This window comes from Pimephales promelas, chromosome 16 (genome assembly GCF_988280905.1).
Source record: "Pimephales promelas chromosome 16, fPimPro1.hap1.1, whole genome shotgun sequence".
NCBI classification, from domain to species: Eukaryota; Metazoa; Chordata; class Actinopteri; order Cypriniformes; family Leuciscidae; genus Pimephales; species Pimephales promelas.
In genome coordinates, this window is record NC_142784.1 from 32,971,884 (window position 1) to 32,991,319 (window position 19,436).

At 35.6% G+C, this 19,436-nt stretch overlaps 2 protein-coding genes across 8 annotated transcripts in view; one reads left to right on the top strand and one right to left on the bottom strand.

Annotated features, from left to right (window-relative positions):
- The first annotated feature begins 973 nt into the window (after positions 1-973).
- fzd4 (frizzled class receptor 4) lies at positions 974-7,499 on the top strand. The gene is made up of 2 exons (XM_039660485.2): positions 974-1,498; positions 4,202-7,499. The coding sequence occupies exons 1-2, from the start codon at positions 1,268-1,270 to the stop codon at positions 5,534-5,536; spliced, it is 1,566 nt and encodes a 521-aa protein (XP_039516419.2). The 5' UTR covers positions 974-1,267; the 3' UTR covers positions 5,537-7,499.
- A 2,654-nt stretch (positions 7,500-10,153) lies between these two features.
- The window catches only part of cd86 (CD86 molecule), a 32,690-nt gene continuing 23,407 nt past the window's right edge, over positions 10,154-19,436 (bottom strand). For 3 of the 7 annotated variants that reach the window (XM_039660497.2, XM_039660496.2, XM_039660495.2), the window contains exons 4-8: positions 16,569-16,889; positions 13,970-14,254; positions 12,313-12,432; positions 12,171-12,210; positions 10,154-11,103 (exon numbers count right to left, since the gene is read on the bottom strand). In XM_039660497.2, the coding sequence (XP_039516431.2) occupies positions 11,073-11,103; positions 12,171-12,210; positions 12,313-12,432; positions 13,970-14,254; positions 16,569-16,889 (797 nt within the window). In that variant the 3' untranslated portion in view covers positions 10,154-11,072. Of the gene's footprint in view, positions 11,170-12,166; positions 12,211-12,312; positions 12,433-13,969; positions 14,255-16,568; positions 16,890-19,436 lie in introns of all 7 variants that reach the window. The other 4 variants (XM_039660498.2, XM_039660499.2, XM_039660501.2 and 1 more) reach the window with 4 other exon arrangements.

Genomic DNA, 19,436 nt, shown 5'->3' on the forward strand with positions numbered 1-19,436 from the left:
TTGAAGCACAATCTATCGGCTCATTACCATTTTAATAGCTCTCCACGGATACCAGCCCGCTTGTCTCCTCTTTCCCAGTTTGTCATTTAAAAACTGCTAATTACCGCTGACCTCGGGCCGTCCGGGTCACGGGAGGGGGTTGGGAGCGGGCCGGGGGTTTTATTCGGATAGTTAGTGAGCAGTGAGGCGAAACAGAGGGAGGAGACGCATCAATCTAACGCTTGTAATCTGGGTTCAGACCCCAAATCTCCGTCCAAAAGAGTTTCTTCACACGGATCACTTTAATCAGTTCGGATCCCTGCTGAACACAACTCAATATCTATCTTTATTAAGATAACGAAATACCACGCGTGAACCGATTGACCAACTAGCTGTTAGACAGACTTTTACAATTCGACATTTTATGTAACCGACTTTAAAAAGTTAGGAGTAGGCATGAAAAAGCAACTTTGGTAACACTTTATTTAACTTTGTCCTTGTTACATACTTACCATAACAGTAAAGTATGCTAATTACATGCAACTAACCTTAAAACTAACGCTAGTAAGTACATGTAGTTAATTCATATTACTCAGTACTTGGATATAATCAAACTGTAAATAAAGGGTTAGTGTCTTTGTTCAACTGTAATTATAGGCTACATTTAAGTACTACATCATTTATATGTATTACTATAGTAACTATATGATGTAACATGTAAAATGTGGAGATTAACTTAAATGTACTATAAATTTAATGAAATTAAAAGGAAATCCAAGTTGTTACCCCAGCAATAAACAATAAAAAACACTAGAATAAAAAAAGGACATAAACTGACATTAAGTGATAGCCTATACTATCGTTGAAGAATTAATCTGTTTTATTGTGCGTTGTTATTGTGGCTACTCTAGGCCCCGCCCACATTCTCGAGCGGGCGCTCTGATTGGCTGACGCGGGTCCTGGGGCAGTTGTCCCGTCTCCGTCTAGACTCAACCGGGCAGAACCCGCGCGGCCGCACCACGGACACACCGGAGCCTGCACAAGCCACGGACGAGAGCGATACGGATTGTTACTCGTAGACAGAACTGTAAGGACGCTCGTGAGGTTGATTCGAGAACCGGACTAACGGGACACGGTGTCGTTTGACACTTTAACGGACTCGCTCGCGCTCCCTCCCCTTTGCTTTGCTCTGGCACGAGACTGTGAGAAAGTGAGAAAGTCTTGAACTCCGGTAAACTCGGGCTGGAATTCCGAGCTCCCGTGATTCGCTGGGATTGTCGATATCGTCATGGCTCGGTTCGGGCTCGCGCTGCTGGCGCTCGGTTTGGGGCTCGCGCACGCGTTCGGGGACGAGGAGGAGATGACCTGCGACCCGATCCGCATCTCCATGTGTCAGGATTTGGGATACAATGTGACCAAGATGCCTAACCTGGTTGGAAACGTGTTGCAGTCCGACGCCGAGCTCCAGCTGACCACATTTACCCCGTTAATACAGTACGGCTGCTCCAACCAGCTGAAGGTGAGAGCTTACAACACACACACACACACACACACACACATGTTCAGACTGTAACTAGAACCTTTACGTACTACACACACACACACACACACACACACACACGTATTCAGACTGTAACCAGAACCTTCTTTACACACACACACACACATCCTATCACACACACACACACACACACACACACTTTAAACTAGCCAATTTCCAAATCTTGACATGATATGAAAGCATCATTGTTATTAAATTATTACAAAAATTATCATAAAACATTAAAACCAATCATGAATGATACAATTTTAATCGTATTATTGTTGTCAATTATATTATTGTGACAAAGTAAATATTTAAGTAATATTGACTTATAAAAGTATAACGAATTAGAATAATAATCATTATACATTTAAAATTATTATTATTAGCTGTATTGTTGCTATTATGAATCAAATTGTGACTAAGGAACGACTTATAATGAATTATAATGATTTATAATAATAATTATAAACAAAAAATATCATAATTACTATACAAATATTATTATTTATCTTATTAATGCTATTAATCATATTAATGTGGCGAAAGATTTAAACAATATTCGTTATTTAATAATTACTGCATATTATAAAATATCAGTATTATATTATTATTATAATAATAATTATTATTATTAAGGTGCTAGTAATGTTTAGAAACAAAAATCTAAGTTAGAGGAGTTATCAATTGGAATTTTGCCAAGAATTTGCACACGCACACATCAAGACCATAGCAAGGATAAACACACAGACATATGCATCAAGACCGTAGCCAGGATACACACACATCAAGACTGTAGCAAGGATAAACACACACACACACACACATCAAGACCATAGCCAGGATACACAAACTCTCACACACACACATTAAAGCCTCTCAGAAAGTGAGGACCATCCGAAATGTCCTCACTTTACTCTCTTTGTCTTCAATTCGATAGTCTAAAACTCAATCCGGTACACACACACATACATGCATCAAGACCATAACCAGGACACACACAATCAATCACAGACTCATTAGACTTGTTGTAACAACTAAATTCCTGGAATTGTCCTCATGAATGCCGTAAAACCCTTTAAACGGACGTGTCTGTGTACATTAGCAAGAGTTGTCCATAAACTGGCAAAATAATCTGTTTACATAATTATTAATATACTAAGAGCTTTCTGTAAGTGTATAAATACATAAAGTATCTTAAGTATGGACTAATATACTGTATAAAGTAGCCTATCTTAATAAGTATGGCCTAACTAAGTTGATTAATTTGATGGCACAGGCAGCATGAAGTCTGCAGGGTGTGTGTGTGTGTGTGTGTGTGTGTGAGCACTGAAGACAGAGGCAGTTGTTGTTTTATTGATTCAGCGCAGAGAGAAAACCTCCCACTCGGACTCCCATGTGTGTTTGCTGGAGAATCTCGTGATTAAAGCGGCGTTAGATGCTGGTTATCACAAACATCCTAATGCCAGAGCACTTCAGTCCTCGGTTATATCATTAAAAATGCCTTATTGATGCTTAAACGTGGGTTTTTTGCAGTGTTGGGTGTAACTAATTACTAAGTAATTAGCGGCGTTAGTTACAGTTACTAGGTAGTTACTAATTACTGTTAGTTACAGTAACTAATTACTAAGTAATTTAATTACATTTCCCTTGAAAATGTTAAGTAAGGGATTACTCTTAATTTATCTGTAATTTAATTAGTTACTTCTGATGTACTTGAGGTAAATACTACTGTGTAGATCAATCCGATCTCACAGCGATTCGTATGACTTTATGTCTAAATATTACGACCACACTCGTACTGAATTATTGTAAAATATGTATGAAAAAAGTGTGAAATGTCATGAGATCAGACATAAAACAATAGTGGGTTTAACATCAAAATGTATTGTCTGATGTTTAAAAGTATGTTTTTATAATGTATCCTTCTCCACCTTGGTCTGTTTAAGGATAATTCATGCAATTTTATAGTATTTATTTGAAAGAATTAAAACAGATTCATGTCTATCCTTGTATTATCCAGCTGGTTGAGATTGATATGGGATTTTGAAAGTAATTAGTAATTAAATACTTTTTAAAGAGAGTAATTAGTACAGTAATCTAATTACACTGTTGAAGAGGTAATTAGGAAGTAGTAATTAATGACGTTTTTAGAGTAACTTACCCAACACTGTTTTTTTGTTTGTTTTTTAGTGCAGGGCAACTATAAATCTCTAAAAGTCACATAATAAAACATATGTGTACTGTGCATTATTATTTCATATGTATAAATAGACGCATGCATGTATATATTTATGAAAAATGTGATATTTATAGACCATTTCACAAGATGTAAACAACACTGGTCCAGAAGCACTTCCTGTTTCAGTTTTTTAACACTACATAAGAGCTGGGACAAAATACAACCAACAGAACATTTAAAACATTTAAAATCAAAAAGTTAAACAAACATCTTTAAGATGTTTTATTTACACGTGAAATAAAGAAAACAGTTACAAACTGAAACAGGAAGTGTTTCTGGACCAGTGTTGTTTACATCTTGTGAAATGGTCTATATATAAAATATTTATATTTAATAGAAATTATTTACAAATATAAAACGTATTGCTCATGTGCATTACCAAATGAAACCGCTTCCAATGCATTCCTGATTCCTTTTCCGTCTTTTCTTCCCTCCAGTTCTTCTTGTGCTCCGTCTACGTTCCCATGTGCACGGAGAAGGTTCCCATCCCGATCGGCCCGTGCGGGAGCATGTGCTTGTCCGTAAAGCGGAAGTGTCTTCCGGTCTTGCAGGAGTTCGGCTTCGTGTGGCCGGAGCTGCTAAACTGCAGTCTGTTCCCGCCTACGAACGACCAGAACCACATGTGCATGGAGGGACCGGGAGACGAGGACCCGCCGTTCCACGCGGTCCGACCGTTCGCGCCGCAGGAGGAGGAGTGCGTGGCGCTGGGAGCCGGCGTTGAGCAGTACGCTTGGGTGAAGCGTAGCGGGAGCTGTTTGCTACAGTGCGGATACGACGCGGGATTGTACCGGCGGCAAGCTAAAGTCTTCACTGATGTTTGGATGGCGGTTTGGGCGGTTCTATGCTTCATTTCTACTACGTTCACCGTGCTCACGTTCTTAGTCGACTCGTCCCGGTTCTCCTACCCGGAGCGACCGATTATTTTCCTCAGCATGTGCTGCAACATTTACAGCGTGGCGTTCATCGTACGGCTAACCGTCGGACGCGAGCGGATCTCGTGCGACATGGAAGAAGCGGCCGTTCCCGTATTGGTCCAAGAGGGCTTGAAGAACACCGGATGCGCCATCGTTTTCCTCCTCACGTATTTCTTCGGGATGGCAAGCTCGATTTGGTGGGTGATCCTGACGCTAACGTGGTTCCTAGCGGCCGGGTTGAAGTGGGGTCATGAGGCTATCGAAATGCACAGCTCGTACTTCCACATCGCGGCTTGGGCAATTCCTGCCGTTAAAACCATCGTAATCCTCATTATGCGACTCGTGGACGCCGACGACCTCTCCGGGATGTGCTACGTTGGAAACCAGAACCTTGATGCGCTCACCGGATTCGTAGTTGCGCCACTTTTCACGTATCTAGTCATCGGGACTCTGTTTATCGCAGCCGGACTGGTTGCGCTTTTTAAGATCCGCTCAAATTTACAAAAAGACGGGACTAAGACGGACAAGCTGGAGAGGCTGATGGTTAAAATCGGTGTGTTTTCGGTGCTATACACGGTGCCAGCAACTTGCGTAATTGCGTGCTACTTCTACGAAATTTCTAATTGGACTGACTTTCGTCAGTCGGCGCGGGATTCGTACATGGCGGCGGAGATGCTGCGGATCTTTATGTCTCTTCTGGTGGGAATCACATCGGGAATGTGGGTCTGGTCGGCTAAAACCCTTCACACGTGGCAGCGATGTTCCCACCGACTCGTTCACACCGGGAGAAACAATCGCGTCAAACGGACCGCCAACGGCTGGGTCAAACCGGGCAAAGGCAACGAGACCGTTGTGTGACCCGCACTCACGGTGCCTCTCGTCATGTAGCACTATATCGTTCGTTCACTTTACGCAAAATGTTCTTAAGATGATCTTACACTGGACGATGCAGTTTTTTTTATCCGTGTAAATATGCACTACGCCTGCCTAACTTCAAACTCTCACTGAAGTGCCTTCGTTCTATGTGGACGAGCTACTCGACCCGACCTGGTGCTGGATTCTGGGAAACGTAGTTTTTTTTTTGCTCCTCTGTGCCGTTTACCTCGCTACCTGGTTCATTTCTCCTGTGACTGAACACGTATAAAATCTGTTGCACGCCAAAAAATGATGTTCTTCCTCAGTAGTTTGTCTTGTTTTCCAGCACAAATATCGAAAAATTGTTAAATTAAGTTACATTTACTTGAGGAGGAGGAAATATGAATAATTTGTTCTTATTTATGCTTAAAACAAGTAGGGATGCACAATATATCGGCCGCCATATCGGTATCTAGCCGATATATGTTAATTTTTTGTTATCGGCCGATAAGAAAATTAGGTCACTATAGGCCACTAACTCTCCCTATCAACATGTTGGTTTTGAATTGCTTGAAATATGATTGTAATCATAAAAAAGGAAAATAGAGTTAAATGCAACATTTGGCTTCATATCGGCTGCATAAAAGTATAATGAGAGAATTAAAATTGTGTGTTTGGGATGTGGCTTTTATTTTTGTAATCAGGCTCTCAGAAATTATATAAAAATTTGGATTTAGATTTATCGGCCATTATATAGATTATCGGCTTTTAATTATAGCAAATTATCGGTTATCGGCCAAAATTTTTATATCGGTGTATCCCTTAAAAACAAAACAAATATCTGCCAACAATGTGGAAAAAAAGTTGCTGCCTTAAATTTTTTTAAGTACAATCAACTCATTTTAACCTTAAACTACATCAAACTGACGTTTAAAAAATGAGTTGAATCTTGTTTAAATTAAAAGTTAAAATGCTTATTTTTTAAATGTTAAACCAATGTAAAAACATATATTGGTTTAACTTAATTTTTTAACAGTGAATAGGGTCCCCACTGGCAGATATTTTTTTTCTTTTTGCAATGTAAAAACATATGTTGCCTTAACTTACAGATGAAAATGTTTTTTTACAGTGAACAATCTACTTAATTTAAAAAAGGTTAAAAAAAATCTTGTTTTAACCATAAACTCACTTTATTTTGAAACATTTGTTCGTAAAAAAACAAGTAATTTTGGTTGTCAAGTAACACAATTTAAGACAAAAAACTGAGTTAGAAAATTTTTTTGCATCATGCTTTCAAGTTGTGTTGGAAATGCGGTTTTGTTGCGAAACATTGAAGCAGAAAGTCAGTGCGCAATGACATCAGACAGAAGTAAAGTAAAGGTTGCTTACTAATTTAAAGCCGCCGCCATTTTGCTGTTTTAAATGACATTTCACATCTTGCACAAAGTCACAATGATCAAATACAGTGTGTATTGTATTGTATTACAACTCGTATTGCAACAAAACGTGAACGCTTTATAAATTATTGCTCTGAGATTTCTACAGTCGGCCTTCAATATTTAGTTCATGTTGTTTATTTTTGATATGAAAAAGCTATGATGGGACTTTTTGTTTGTTTATTTGCGCTGTCAGACACACATTCACTCTGAATATGACACAAGACAATCACTGACCGTGCCATACGGGACTCCCGTAGGGTCGATGAATGTATTGACCGATGATGATAAACTCTATTTTTACACTAAACATTATGAAAGTGCCTCAGAAACTCACATGCAGGTGGTAGTCCTGGACTTCATGAAGGACTTCTGGATCGATTTGTACATAAACTGTTTGTAGTTATAATGTGTTATTTTTGTGTCATGAAATGCTAATTTATCTTTGTAAAAACTAAGAAACTGAACAAAAATGAATTTATTTAAGAATGCTTTTGTATCAAATGAAAAATTAAACTTTTGAAAATCAATTTTTTTTTGAGTTTGTGTGCATATTTGTCCCGTTTTATAGACATTATGTTCAGTCTCTCTCTCTGTGTCTTCAGACGCCTTGTGACCCTAGTAAATCTGTATTATGTGGCCAGGAATTAAAGGATTGTTTTGGGCATTAGGTAGCAAATCTTTCTCTGCAGATTTAGAGGCTTGACTCCTTTTTAGATCACTTTAAAATTCCTACACCAAGATTTTTGGACAAAAATGTCTCCTCCAGTCCAACTTCACGGCTGAGGGTTTCATTCAAGACACATTGTCGTATGGTTTTATAGCTCTTTCAGAGGTAGTTAGTCTGAAAACTTAACATTTATATAAGTATATAGGCTATACATTATCAATATCGGGATTTTATACACCCACATGGCCCATAACCCCTTATAGTTGAGTTAATTGTTAGAATAAATACATGTTATTTCTAATTATTGTGGATTAAAATGTTTAACAAAATGCTTTTAAAGTCACATCAGCCGATTTCTAATATGATGCTGCTCCCTACTGGTCATTTGAAGCACTACAGATGAAGCGGTTTCAGAACAACAAACATCAACAGATATCAAAACTATATTAGATTTGCGTTTAAAAAAATCATTATTGAGCTATTTGTATTTTTATAATAAAAAGGTATAAAGTTACATTTTAAGACACTTAACAGTTAGTTGTGGGAATGGTTATCTCAGTGATGCATGTATAACTTTTAGGAAATATATCTTTCAACAATAGTAAATAAATACTACTTTCATTTGCGGGACTTGCCTGTATCCATCAGAGCAGAGATGCCCAAACTAGCCCACGATGACCTTTGATTTGGCCCGACACATCCACTTTCAGAAGTAAGTGGAAGAAACAGGGGAAAAACATGCCATTGAACAAGATCTTCATTTCTAATGTGTCTTTCTTGTTTGTTTTTGTTTTGGGCTCTACTAGAACAAGTTTTCATGCTTAAAAATGTAATGTAAAATATATAACATTATATTACCATATTCTCCATTGCTGCGGCTCCTCTCTTCCCAGTCTGTCAGTAATGCTCTGTTTACTTCCTGTCTCTATGAAGCCCCGCCTTCTGAAAAGCACACTGTGCTCTGATTGGTCGCCTGGATCAGTGTGTTGTGATTGGTCGAGCGCTTCGTTCGAGTGTGTTTGGGAAATGTCCCGTGCTTCCCATAACCGCCAGTTTAAAACACTACTAACTAACTCAACCAGGCCCGCCCCTTTATTCTGCGTATTAATTATTATTGTGACGTGTTCATCCCGGAAGAAACTCAAGACTACAATGGAGGCGTTTCAGGAGTTCAAAAATACTGATATAACTCAAACAGAAACATCACAAACTAAAGAAAGATGAATATGGAAAACAAGCATAATATGTGCTCTTTTTTAAAAAAAAGAAAAAAAAACTTTCATTTTGACATAATAGGACTAGTTAAAAGAGTTGCCCTGTGGTTTTCAATCAAGATTGATTTTTGGCCCTTGGTAGTAAAAGCTTGGCCACCTCTGCATAAGACATTCAATACCATATAACAACCAACCAATCAGGGTTATAAAGTCTATTAGGATATAACTGATCTTAGTTAGTAGTGACAAATATAAATGATTAAAGTTATTTACTCATAATTTATGACAAAGCATACTGAAACCCACCCCTACAACAGCAACACAGTGTAAGTGTAATTGTGGAGTTAGCAAAATAGCTAATTAATACAGTCTTCAAAATACAGTGTCATATTCATTTTTACTTACATGGAGACGTGGAAATGTTCTGGGACTTTTCTGGAACGGGAAAACAATCGTCAACTCAACTAACTGATTAAATTGTAACGTTACCGTTAATTAAACCTGAACTTGATTAAAACTAATAACACACACCTGAAGGGAACCTATTCCTGTTCAATTCGACAGACGGATAACATTTCTAGAGACCGGTCGGTCTCATAGTACATTTTGTTAAATGCTCAAATCATGACGGCGAGCTGGTATATATTTTTGTAAAGCTCGACTAGTCGTCATGCGCATGTGCTGTAATAAGCGCGCGCAACCGGAGCGGGAAGCTGAAGTGACGCAATCACTTTACCTATCAGCGATTGGCTCTTATATTTAGAAGGCGGGACTTATTCTGCCATTTTGCGCGTTGTACTTTTTCTCATTCATGCATCGTCTTTTTAGTTTTTATATCTAAATCTTTGCTGTAACATTTAATCATTAAAACGTACTAGAATCTCCTTTCATGCTACTAGTACTTATTTTTTTAGTATCTATTCCATTAGACCATTTATTCATTATCAACTAGTGATTTTTCTTACATTTTTTATACCAGTACTTATTCAATATCTACTAGTTCTTATTTATTAGATTGTTCATTCGATACTAGTTATTCATTATTCATTTAATTAGTTATGAATTATAGTTCTTATTCATTAGATACTAGTTCTTATTTTTTATATAATAGTAGGCCTACTTGTTCATTAAACACTATCTCTTATTTATTAGATACTAGTTATTCCAATAATATATGTTAGAATGTTTTAAGGATTAAATGTTGAAACAGAGATGGAAATAATTAAAAATAATGAGTCCAGGAAAATAAACAAACAAGTGATTTTTTATTTTTTTTATTTAATATTTTTTTAAGAAATACAAAATAATTTAATTATAAATTACAGAGTAAACAGTAAAAAGTTTATTTTCAAGCAGTCAGAAAGCAAAGTGCATACAACATTTCCATAAGAAACAAATTTCATTTTAATAGAAAATTTAAATACTCTCACCCTGAGAACATTTTTACCATAACAAGTATTTTTGAACGCTGCATAAATGTCAGTGTCAGTGAGGTGGTGCAGAAAAGCATAAAAGTCAGTACCGGACACATGAACAGACATATAACTGTAATGCGACAGTAAACGGCCAGCATAACCGTGTAAGAGTTGCAGTATATGATTGCATGAATTATGTTTTGTGAGCTAGTCTCTTGAGAACTGGCTTTAAAAAAATAAAGCTTCAATGAATCAGCTTCTAAAAGCAAATGAAATGTCCCTTCAGAATGAACAGTGTAAAGACCATTTCAATAACATATTCTTAAATGAACATGAACAACTGTCAACCATACAACTGGCCTCAGGCTATTTACTTGAGTTCAGCCTTTAATGTCTGAACTTTACAATTCCCATTCCTTGGAATAAAGTGGCACAGTTTGAAATACTATGAGATGTTTATACAGGACATTATGGCATATAGTGCTCAATTTTTAGCCATTAAATCTTTTTTATAAGCACCGTTCTGAATCACTCTTCTCCGGCTGAACGTCTCTGTGATAAAAGCAAACCCACTGCTTCTTCAGGACGCCGAGGAAATGATGCGCTTTCCAAATGAATGACTGGGTAAAGGAAGGGGACACTCTCAAAAGCTGTTCAAATGTGCCAGGACCTGCTGGCAAATTCACCCACTTTAAAAACACAACGTTCAGCTGGATAATCTGCCCTTGGTCCGTGTGGGAGTTGAAGCGCTTCCACAATGGCGGAAAATCTTGTTACGTCTCCTTAATGTTTAGTCCTCACGTCTCAGACGCTCTTAAGCTGTGAATGGCAGTCGCTAGTTAGAAATACAGGAATTCCATTGGTTATTCTTGGCGTCAACAGAACATGACATCACTTGTGTCTGAAAGCAACAGTTCACCAAAAAAATTTTTTTTAAAAATCAACTGAAAATATATATTTTTTAACTACTTCAAATTCATTTTCAATGCAAAAACAATGTTAAGATTTTCAGTCGATTCCTTATCAAATGACTACAGAAGACATGGAATATAGTCATCTAATTTTGAAATTTCGTAATTCAGACTTTTTCTCTGGCATTTACGACTTTGCATTTCACAATTCTGACTTTTTCTCTCGCTATTACGTTTACATTTCGTATTTCTGACTTTTTCTCTCGCTATTACGTTTACATTTCGTAATTCTGACTTTTTCTCGCGCATTTACGAGTTTAAATTTCACAATTCAGACTTTCTCACAATTACGTTTAAATTTCGTAATTCAGACTTTTTCTCTCACAATTACGTTTAAATTTCGTTATTCTGACTTTTTCTCTCACAATTACGAGTTTAAATTTCACAATTCTGACTTTTTCTTGCAATTAAGAGTTTACAATTCGCAATTATGAGTTTTTTCTCGCAATTACGAGTTTACATTTCGCAATCTGTTTTTTCTTTTGCAATTATGAGTTTACATTTTGCAATTCTCACTTTGTAATACACAATTGAGAGTTTTAAAGTCAGAATTGTGAGATATAAACTCGTCAGAATTGTGAGATAAAAAGTCGCAATTACATTTTATATTTTTTATTTAGTGGGGGAAACAAGCTTCCATAAGTTCTACTAAATGAAAATCAAAAAATATTGCCTTTGGCAACTAGCTGAAATAAAAATAAGTTGAAGTTTTTCATATTAAATTTTAGTTAACTTATATTTTATTTAAAGTAACACATTTTTTGATGTATTTAGTTTTAGTTAACTATAATAACCCTGGTATGCATAATTTTTACGGTGCTTTTGTGAGCTCCAGAACATTTTCATTGTAATTGCATTAAAAACAGAAACTGGTAAATTTGCTAGATTTCTAATAATGCGTGATAGGAGAACATAATAAGAAGATACCTACGCTAATGGGACGTCAGCATTTTCATAGTCACCTTCATTCTCTGTGGAAGAGAGAAACGATAAACATGTTCAGATGAAGATTTGAAGTCTAATAGCTAATGTTTAGTGTGTCTTAATCATTGAGTGTGTGTGTTCTTGTGTACCGTTTTGACATCTTCGATAGCAGTACTTCATCACCAAAAGGACAAGAAGTAACAGCAGGACAAACACAAGCACGAACGCAATAGCTGTGATCACCTCAACCGGAAACGATTCTGTTTCACCTGAAAAGACAACAAAAGACATTTGTTCTTTTTACTTTTCCCTCTTGAAGGGTTATTTTTGACACACTTGTTACTGGGGGTTTTCAAACTGGGGGCCGCAAGGGGAGGTGGAAAAGCTCAGAGAAAAACTGTGTAAAAATAAATAAATAAATAAATAAATAATTTAAAAGATTAAAATAAATAGATAAATTAGTTAAAATAAATAAGAAATAAATGAAAAGTGATTCATATATTTAAATAATATAACATCTAAAAAAATTAAAAGATTAAAATAAATAGATAAATGGGTTAAAATAAATAAAAAGTGATTAATATGGATAATAACAACTAAATAAAAATAAACAAACAATAAAAACTAGATACAAAAATAAATAAATAAATAATACAAGGGAAAGAAGGGAATCTTTTTGTTTTTAGTAAACCTTAAAATGTAAATATTTTTCAAATGTTTTTTTAATTGGTATAGTATATATATTATATAGTAATAAGAAGAATAACACTGATATAAAATATGATACCCCCCCCCCCCCCCCTTGCATAAGGATGATCATATCTGGGCATCCATGCCATCAAACATTTTGAAAAGCCTTATATTATTTATTCCACATTACTTATGCAATATAACCTAATTAATATTCATGAGCTAAATGCCCCCACTACAATTTAGAAGACAATTTCGAAATTAGTTACTTTTTATTTTTACTTTAAGGTGACATATTTACATTGTACTTACTCAAATAAATATTATAAAATAATATAAAAATGTACTTACTAAAGAGTAACGGTTAGGGTTTGGTTTAGGGTTAGTTACTGTTATTACTAATCATATAGTAATGTATTAAAGTGCGTCATCTTTAAAAGACGCCCAATAGCCGTCTTCTAGGCTAAAACAAGGCCAAATTTGAGCTGTCAGTGAAAATTTAATAGACGTCTTAACTGACAAGTCAAGTGAAGAAATGAAATTGACTTTGACTTAGCTTACAGGATTGGATATCAAACCATGTTTGCAAGTTATTTGGCAAAAACACAATGTAACCAAATTCAAGGTTATTTTGGCTAGAAGTGTGTTACTCATAGCCGGACTATATCAGGGCCTGTATTCATTTAAAAACACCTCTCAGAAGGTCTTAAACACCAATTGTGAGTGTGAACACAGACTGAACGCGCTGAACACATGATTAGTCATAATCAAATTACATTCATAATTTGTGTCCCGGCTTTATGCAGTTATTAGAGAGAGAGAGAGATGTTGAAATAATGAGACAGAAAAGCATGTGCGTCAATATTATTATTTATTTATCAATTGAATTCGTTTTAATTAATTCGTTCATTCTCGTTTTCTATAATTGACAGTAGATAACCCAATAAATGAAACACACAAAGCCCTTTTAACAATTTATTTATGTAGCCTATTCAGTTTCATTTTCGGAAACTACTTTAGCTGTGCATTTCCCTGAACGTTCTCAACCAATCAGAATCAAGCATTCAACAGCGCTGTAGTATAAATCGTGTTACTGACTTTAATCAGCACACTTACATATGGTGATGGTGGGGGAGACAGCGTCATCGACGGCACAGCTGACATTGGTTGGATGGTCGCAGTTGTACGTGATGGTTTGGTTGACGGTCCATGTTTTGGAGGACAGATCTTCTGAACTCTCGTTGTGAATGACACTTATCAGACTGAGGTCAAGCTCCGCCCACTTCACGGCACTTTGCGGGTAACCTCCGGTCGACGAGCAACCCAGCCGGCAGCTTTTCCCAGCATCACCGTCCTGACGTTGAGTGCACTCCTTCTCGATTGTGGGAACGCTGTATTTGGCTTCAGAAAGGGAGAGAACAGTGGAATAAGTGACATTTTACAGATCCGGAGAGGTTCCCCCTACAGCGTTTCATTTCCTCAAAACTCACGTCAGTAATAGCCTCCCATGAGCGCTTAGTCAGCAGTGGTGAGTTTCCAACGCAAGAGCGCACAGACGGATAAACCAGATATGGTCCAAGCACATTCATACACATGAATACATATTCAAATGATCTATCGCAGCTTCATTACACACAATGTAGAAGCTTATCTGGGTTGTGCATCATTCACAAATGCATTGAGTGTTGCTCAAAATTGAAGTACCGAAACGAGTGCATAAAAAAGAAAGACAGAAGTATAGTTTTTAATAATGCATTTTAGATTTTAGTATGAATCACCCATGCACTCTAAAACATGCTGGGTTGTTTGAACCCAAATTTGGGTCAAATATGGACAAACCCGAATGTTGGGTTAAAAATGTCAATTTCAAATTTTAACCCAAATTCGACTTTCACTTTCAACTCTAATTTTTTTTTAATTGCATTTTTAACCCAACATTTGGGTTTGTCCATATTTGACCCAAATTTTTGCATTTTTTTTGAGTGTATGTAAACATGTTCGGATATATTACATTTTGAGTATTTACAGAAATCAACTATATTAGCCAGAATGCTTGATATGTCAATATAATTTTTTTATATGTTATAAATTATATGGAAACAGTGTGGTGGACATTTATCACCATAAATGTACTTTATGCAAAAAATAATAATAATTAAAAACAATAATTAGCATTGATGGCTGTTAATTTAGTTTGAATAAATCCCATTAGTTGAGATAAAATGTATTTTACATATCCGAGAAAAGATAAGCATAATTTGTCAAAATTAATTATGATTTGTCGTTTTGAAAATACATTGGCAAAAAGAGGATTTTACTGGATTTAACAATTCAGATTCAAATTCACACTCGTAAAGTGAAATTGGGCTGATTTTTCAATTGTTAACAATTGAAAACTTTTGCTGATAATTTACTCGCCCCCATGTCATCCAAGATGTCCATGTCTTTCCTTCTTCAGTGGAAAATAAATTAAGGTTTTTGATGAAAACATTCGAGGATTTTCTCCATATAATGGACTTGGACTTCAATTGTTGCTATGTTTTTTGTACTATGTATGGACCTTTCATTTTGAGTCCTGAATAAAGTAATATCATCATATCAATGGGAACCAATGGTTCAAGGTCCAAATTAGAGTTTCAGTGCAGACTGCAAACAATTCAAAGGGCTTTAAAAGACACCAGACGGTGAATAAGGGTCTTATCAAGCCAAACGATCTGTCATTTAAAAAATAAAAATTAAAAAAAGTTTGTTTTATACGCACAAATACTCGCCTTGCTCTGTTCTGTGATGAGTGTTCGTGACTCTCCTGTTCGAACTCGTTCATCAAAATGAACAAATCTTTTTTCAAGTAATTCAACGAACAAAATGACTCGAAAAAAAAATTCGTTCATTTTGAGTTTGAACAGGAGAGTCACGAACGCGCATCACAGAACAGAGCAAGGCGACCATTTGTGCTTATAAAAATTAAACTATGTTATTTATTTATTTTTTAAATGAGCGATCGTTTGGCTAGATAAGACCCTTATTCATCGTCTGGTGTCGTTTAAAGTTGCACTTAAACTCTCATTTGGACCTTGAAATGTTTGGACCCCATTGAAGTCCATTATATGGAGAAAATCCTGGAATGTTTATCAAAAACTTTCATTTCTTTTCGACTGAAGAAAGAAAGACGTGGACATCTTGGATGACATGGGGGCGAGTAAATTATCAGCAAAAGTTTTTTTTAAAGTGAACTACTTTTTTAAAGCTACACTGTGTGATTTTTACCCCCATCTAGCGGTGAAAAGTTATATGACCACCCAGTGAATATTAGTTTCTGTTCCTGTCAATTCCGATTTCGTTTTAACTCCTACAGTGGCCAATGTAGTCCAAGATTAAAATGGCTTCCAGTTCGACCTCGTCCATGAGTGTTAACTCAAACGTAAACGCGAAAGGCGAAGCTTGAATTAACGGGTATGTCCCTCTTTGGCTAATGTACTTTCAAGATGGAGAGGCAACATGGCGACCGACATTAGAACCCCTTACCTGTATGTATTTTCAATGGCATATTATACACTCACGAGAATACTTTATTACTTGAACGAAGTAAATATACATTAATAAGCACATATGTTTGAAAGAACTAAGTGTTTTTAGCTAAGAATAAACTAAAAGAGTTACACAGTGTAGCTTTAACCGAACCCTGTGGTCTGACTCTGTACATCTTGTGCCATACCTGTGACTTTCAGATAGATCTCGGGGAAAGGCTTTGAGAGAGTAGGATTGGTCTCTGAGCCATAATAAATGATACAATGGTACAATCCCTCGTCAGAAACAGAGACATTCATCATCTCCATGCTGAGGTCATCTTGGTTCACTTTGGTTCTGTTCTGGTACTCCGGAAGAATGGTCAACTTTCTTGAATTAAAACCGTTGATGAATGTAAGATCCCTCTGTATGTACAAGCGTGGAACAAACCCGCCCTTCAGATTGGGGCATTTGAACGTAGCGGTGTGACCCAAAACAGCAGTGATGTTCACCCGTGGACCGCTGACATCTGCACAAACACACAACAGACGGACACACAGATCAGATTTCAGTTTGCATATAATCCTGGTTATTATAAAGCAAATGTACTTCAGTGTAAATAGCAATATATATATATATATAAGTTTATATCTATATATATAAATTATGCTTATGCTATATATATATATATATATTATATATTCAGTTTGATCTATGCTGTGAATATGCATCATAATTTCTGATACTGTTCGGAAAATTACACAGGATACAAGATATATCATTTCCAAGCACAACAGTAACCATTGCTAAATGTCCACTATAGGTAGATAATATGTATGTATTATATATATTATGTATTGTGTGAGTGTATTATTGTAGTTAGTATCAATAATTCAAGGATCTGACTACTTTTAGATTACCTTTGACTTGTTTAGTATACTTATCGTTATGAGTTGAATAGGATAATCTTGTGCCGTATTGATTTAACAAACACAAAGAGAAAAGAATATATATTTCATTCTTGATCATCAACAACATGAGGTGCATTAAAGTTTACATTATCTCAGGATTTCCCAGACTGTGGTTGCAGATGAAAGGCTATCATAATAACGTTGAATCAAAAATAAGCATTTTTAAAATAAAAGCAAATGATAAAAATAAATATTTTGTTTACCAGCCATTAACCTGACGTCAGAACAGTTAACATCACAACTCAATATTATTATTAGGGCTGTCAAATGATTAATCGCATCCAAAATAAAAGTTTGTGTTTACATAATATTTGTGGGTGCACTGTGTATATATATATATATATATATATATATATATATATATATATACACACACACATATGCTTGTATATATTTAAGAAAAACATATTTATATATAAAATATTTATATTTTTATATAATATAAAGTATATATAAATCTATATCCAGAATATACATGAAAATTTTTCTTAAATATATAAAAGCATGTGTGTGTATTTATATATATAAAATAATTATACACAGTGCACCCACATATATCATGTAAACACAGACTTTTATTTTGGATGCGATTAATCGTTTGACAGCCCTAATTATTGTTTTTATTATTATGGACTTAATTCTATTGTTGACTTAACTTGAGGTGGCAAAGTAAATATGTAAGGGCAAAACTTGGGGAATCCCCTCATTGCATGTGAATTTCTGCATTTTTATGTTTGAAACACAAAAGCCTTCCAGAGACAGAAATACATGGTTAAATGACTCGCTGAGTGATCATTCAAATAATAATTAATGCGGTAATTAGGAGCTCATTAGATATGCAAAGGTGTAACATTTCTTAAAAGTGAAATAAATCCAGAGATCAAATGTTTCCAGTGATCGCCACATCACTTATCAACATATATAAGAAGTAATAGGGATAATCTATGAATTATGAATGAGAATAACAGATCAATAAAAAGCAACAACAGTCTGATTACGAGTATTGTAAAACCTAATATAATCTATTTATAAGTACTTAATCTGATTACGATCTAGATTACATGTTATCAGTTACTACTACTATTATTACTGTGTGTGTACATAATGGTAGGTAATATAACAGAAGTCTCTGGTGGGACCCCATGTAGATAAACGTGTGTGTGTGTGTTTCAATCAGGGTGATTATATGACTTATTTCAGTGTTTTAGACGTCCTTTTCTTACTGTCGGAGTTTTGCTTCCTTGTTCTTTGAATGTTTTCTTGTTTGGGTGCATTCCCCGCCTCCTCCAGCTTCTAGTAATTAATCCCTACATCCAAACGTATCCATCGCCGCGTAACATTTCTCTTTCGATCTCTATACATTTAGCAAATTACTGTAAATAGCATAAATAGCCCTTTTCTAAAAAAATAACCGTGATTTTAACCGTGATGTAAAATACTGTAAAAATGCAACAGTGCAAAACTGTTAATTGGTTAACAGAAAGTTCCCGTACTATACCCGGTAAATAACTGTGATATAATTTTACAGTAAAATACCGTTAAATTTACAGTTTTTGAAAATGAAAAAGAACAACTCTTACGGTGAAAAACCGTAAATTGACATTCCCACAATTCCCTGTGTGACATTTCACATTCACTCTTAGAAGAAAAGGTTCTATATAGAACCTTAAAAGGTTCTATCAGCGCTATGTATTTGGAACCCCTAAAAGGTTCTATACACTCTTAAAAAAGGGTTCCTCTGGGTTCTGTATAGAACCCTGGGGTTCCATACTTGGCCAATAGAACCTTTTACCAAATACAGAACCATTTTGGAGTTCCATATATGAAGCGGGGGATGGAACCATTTCTGGTTCCAAATAGAACCATTTCTTCTAAGAGTGTTTGATGAGTTTTTGTTGAAATAACTATGGTTCCTCATAGTTTATCATTTTTTTTTCTAATCAGTAATGTAACATTTTATGTTACATGTAATGTTGTTAAATTAATGTTTATTGCATTTTCATGTGTGTTACCATGATGGTGTTTGTGTGACACTGTTCAGCTTATTTATACAAGTATTCACTTGTGATGAGCTATGATTGCTCATGATTGTTGGTTGTCAGTGT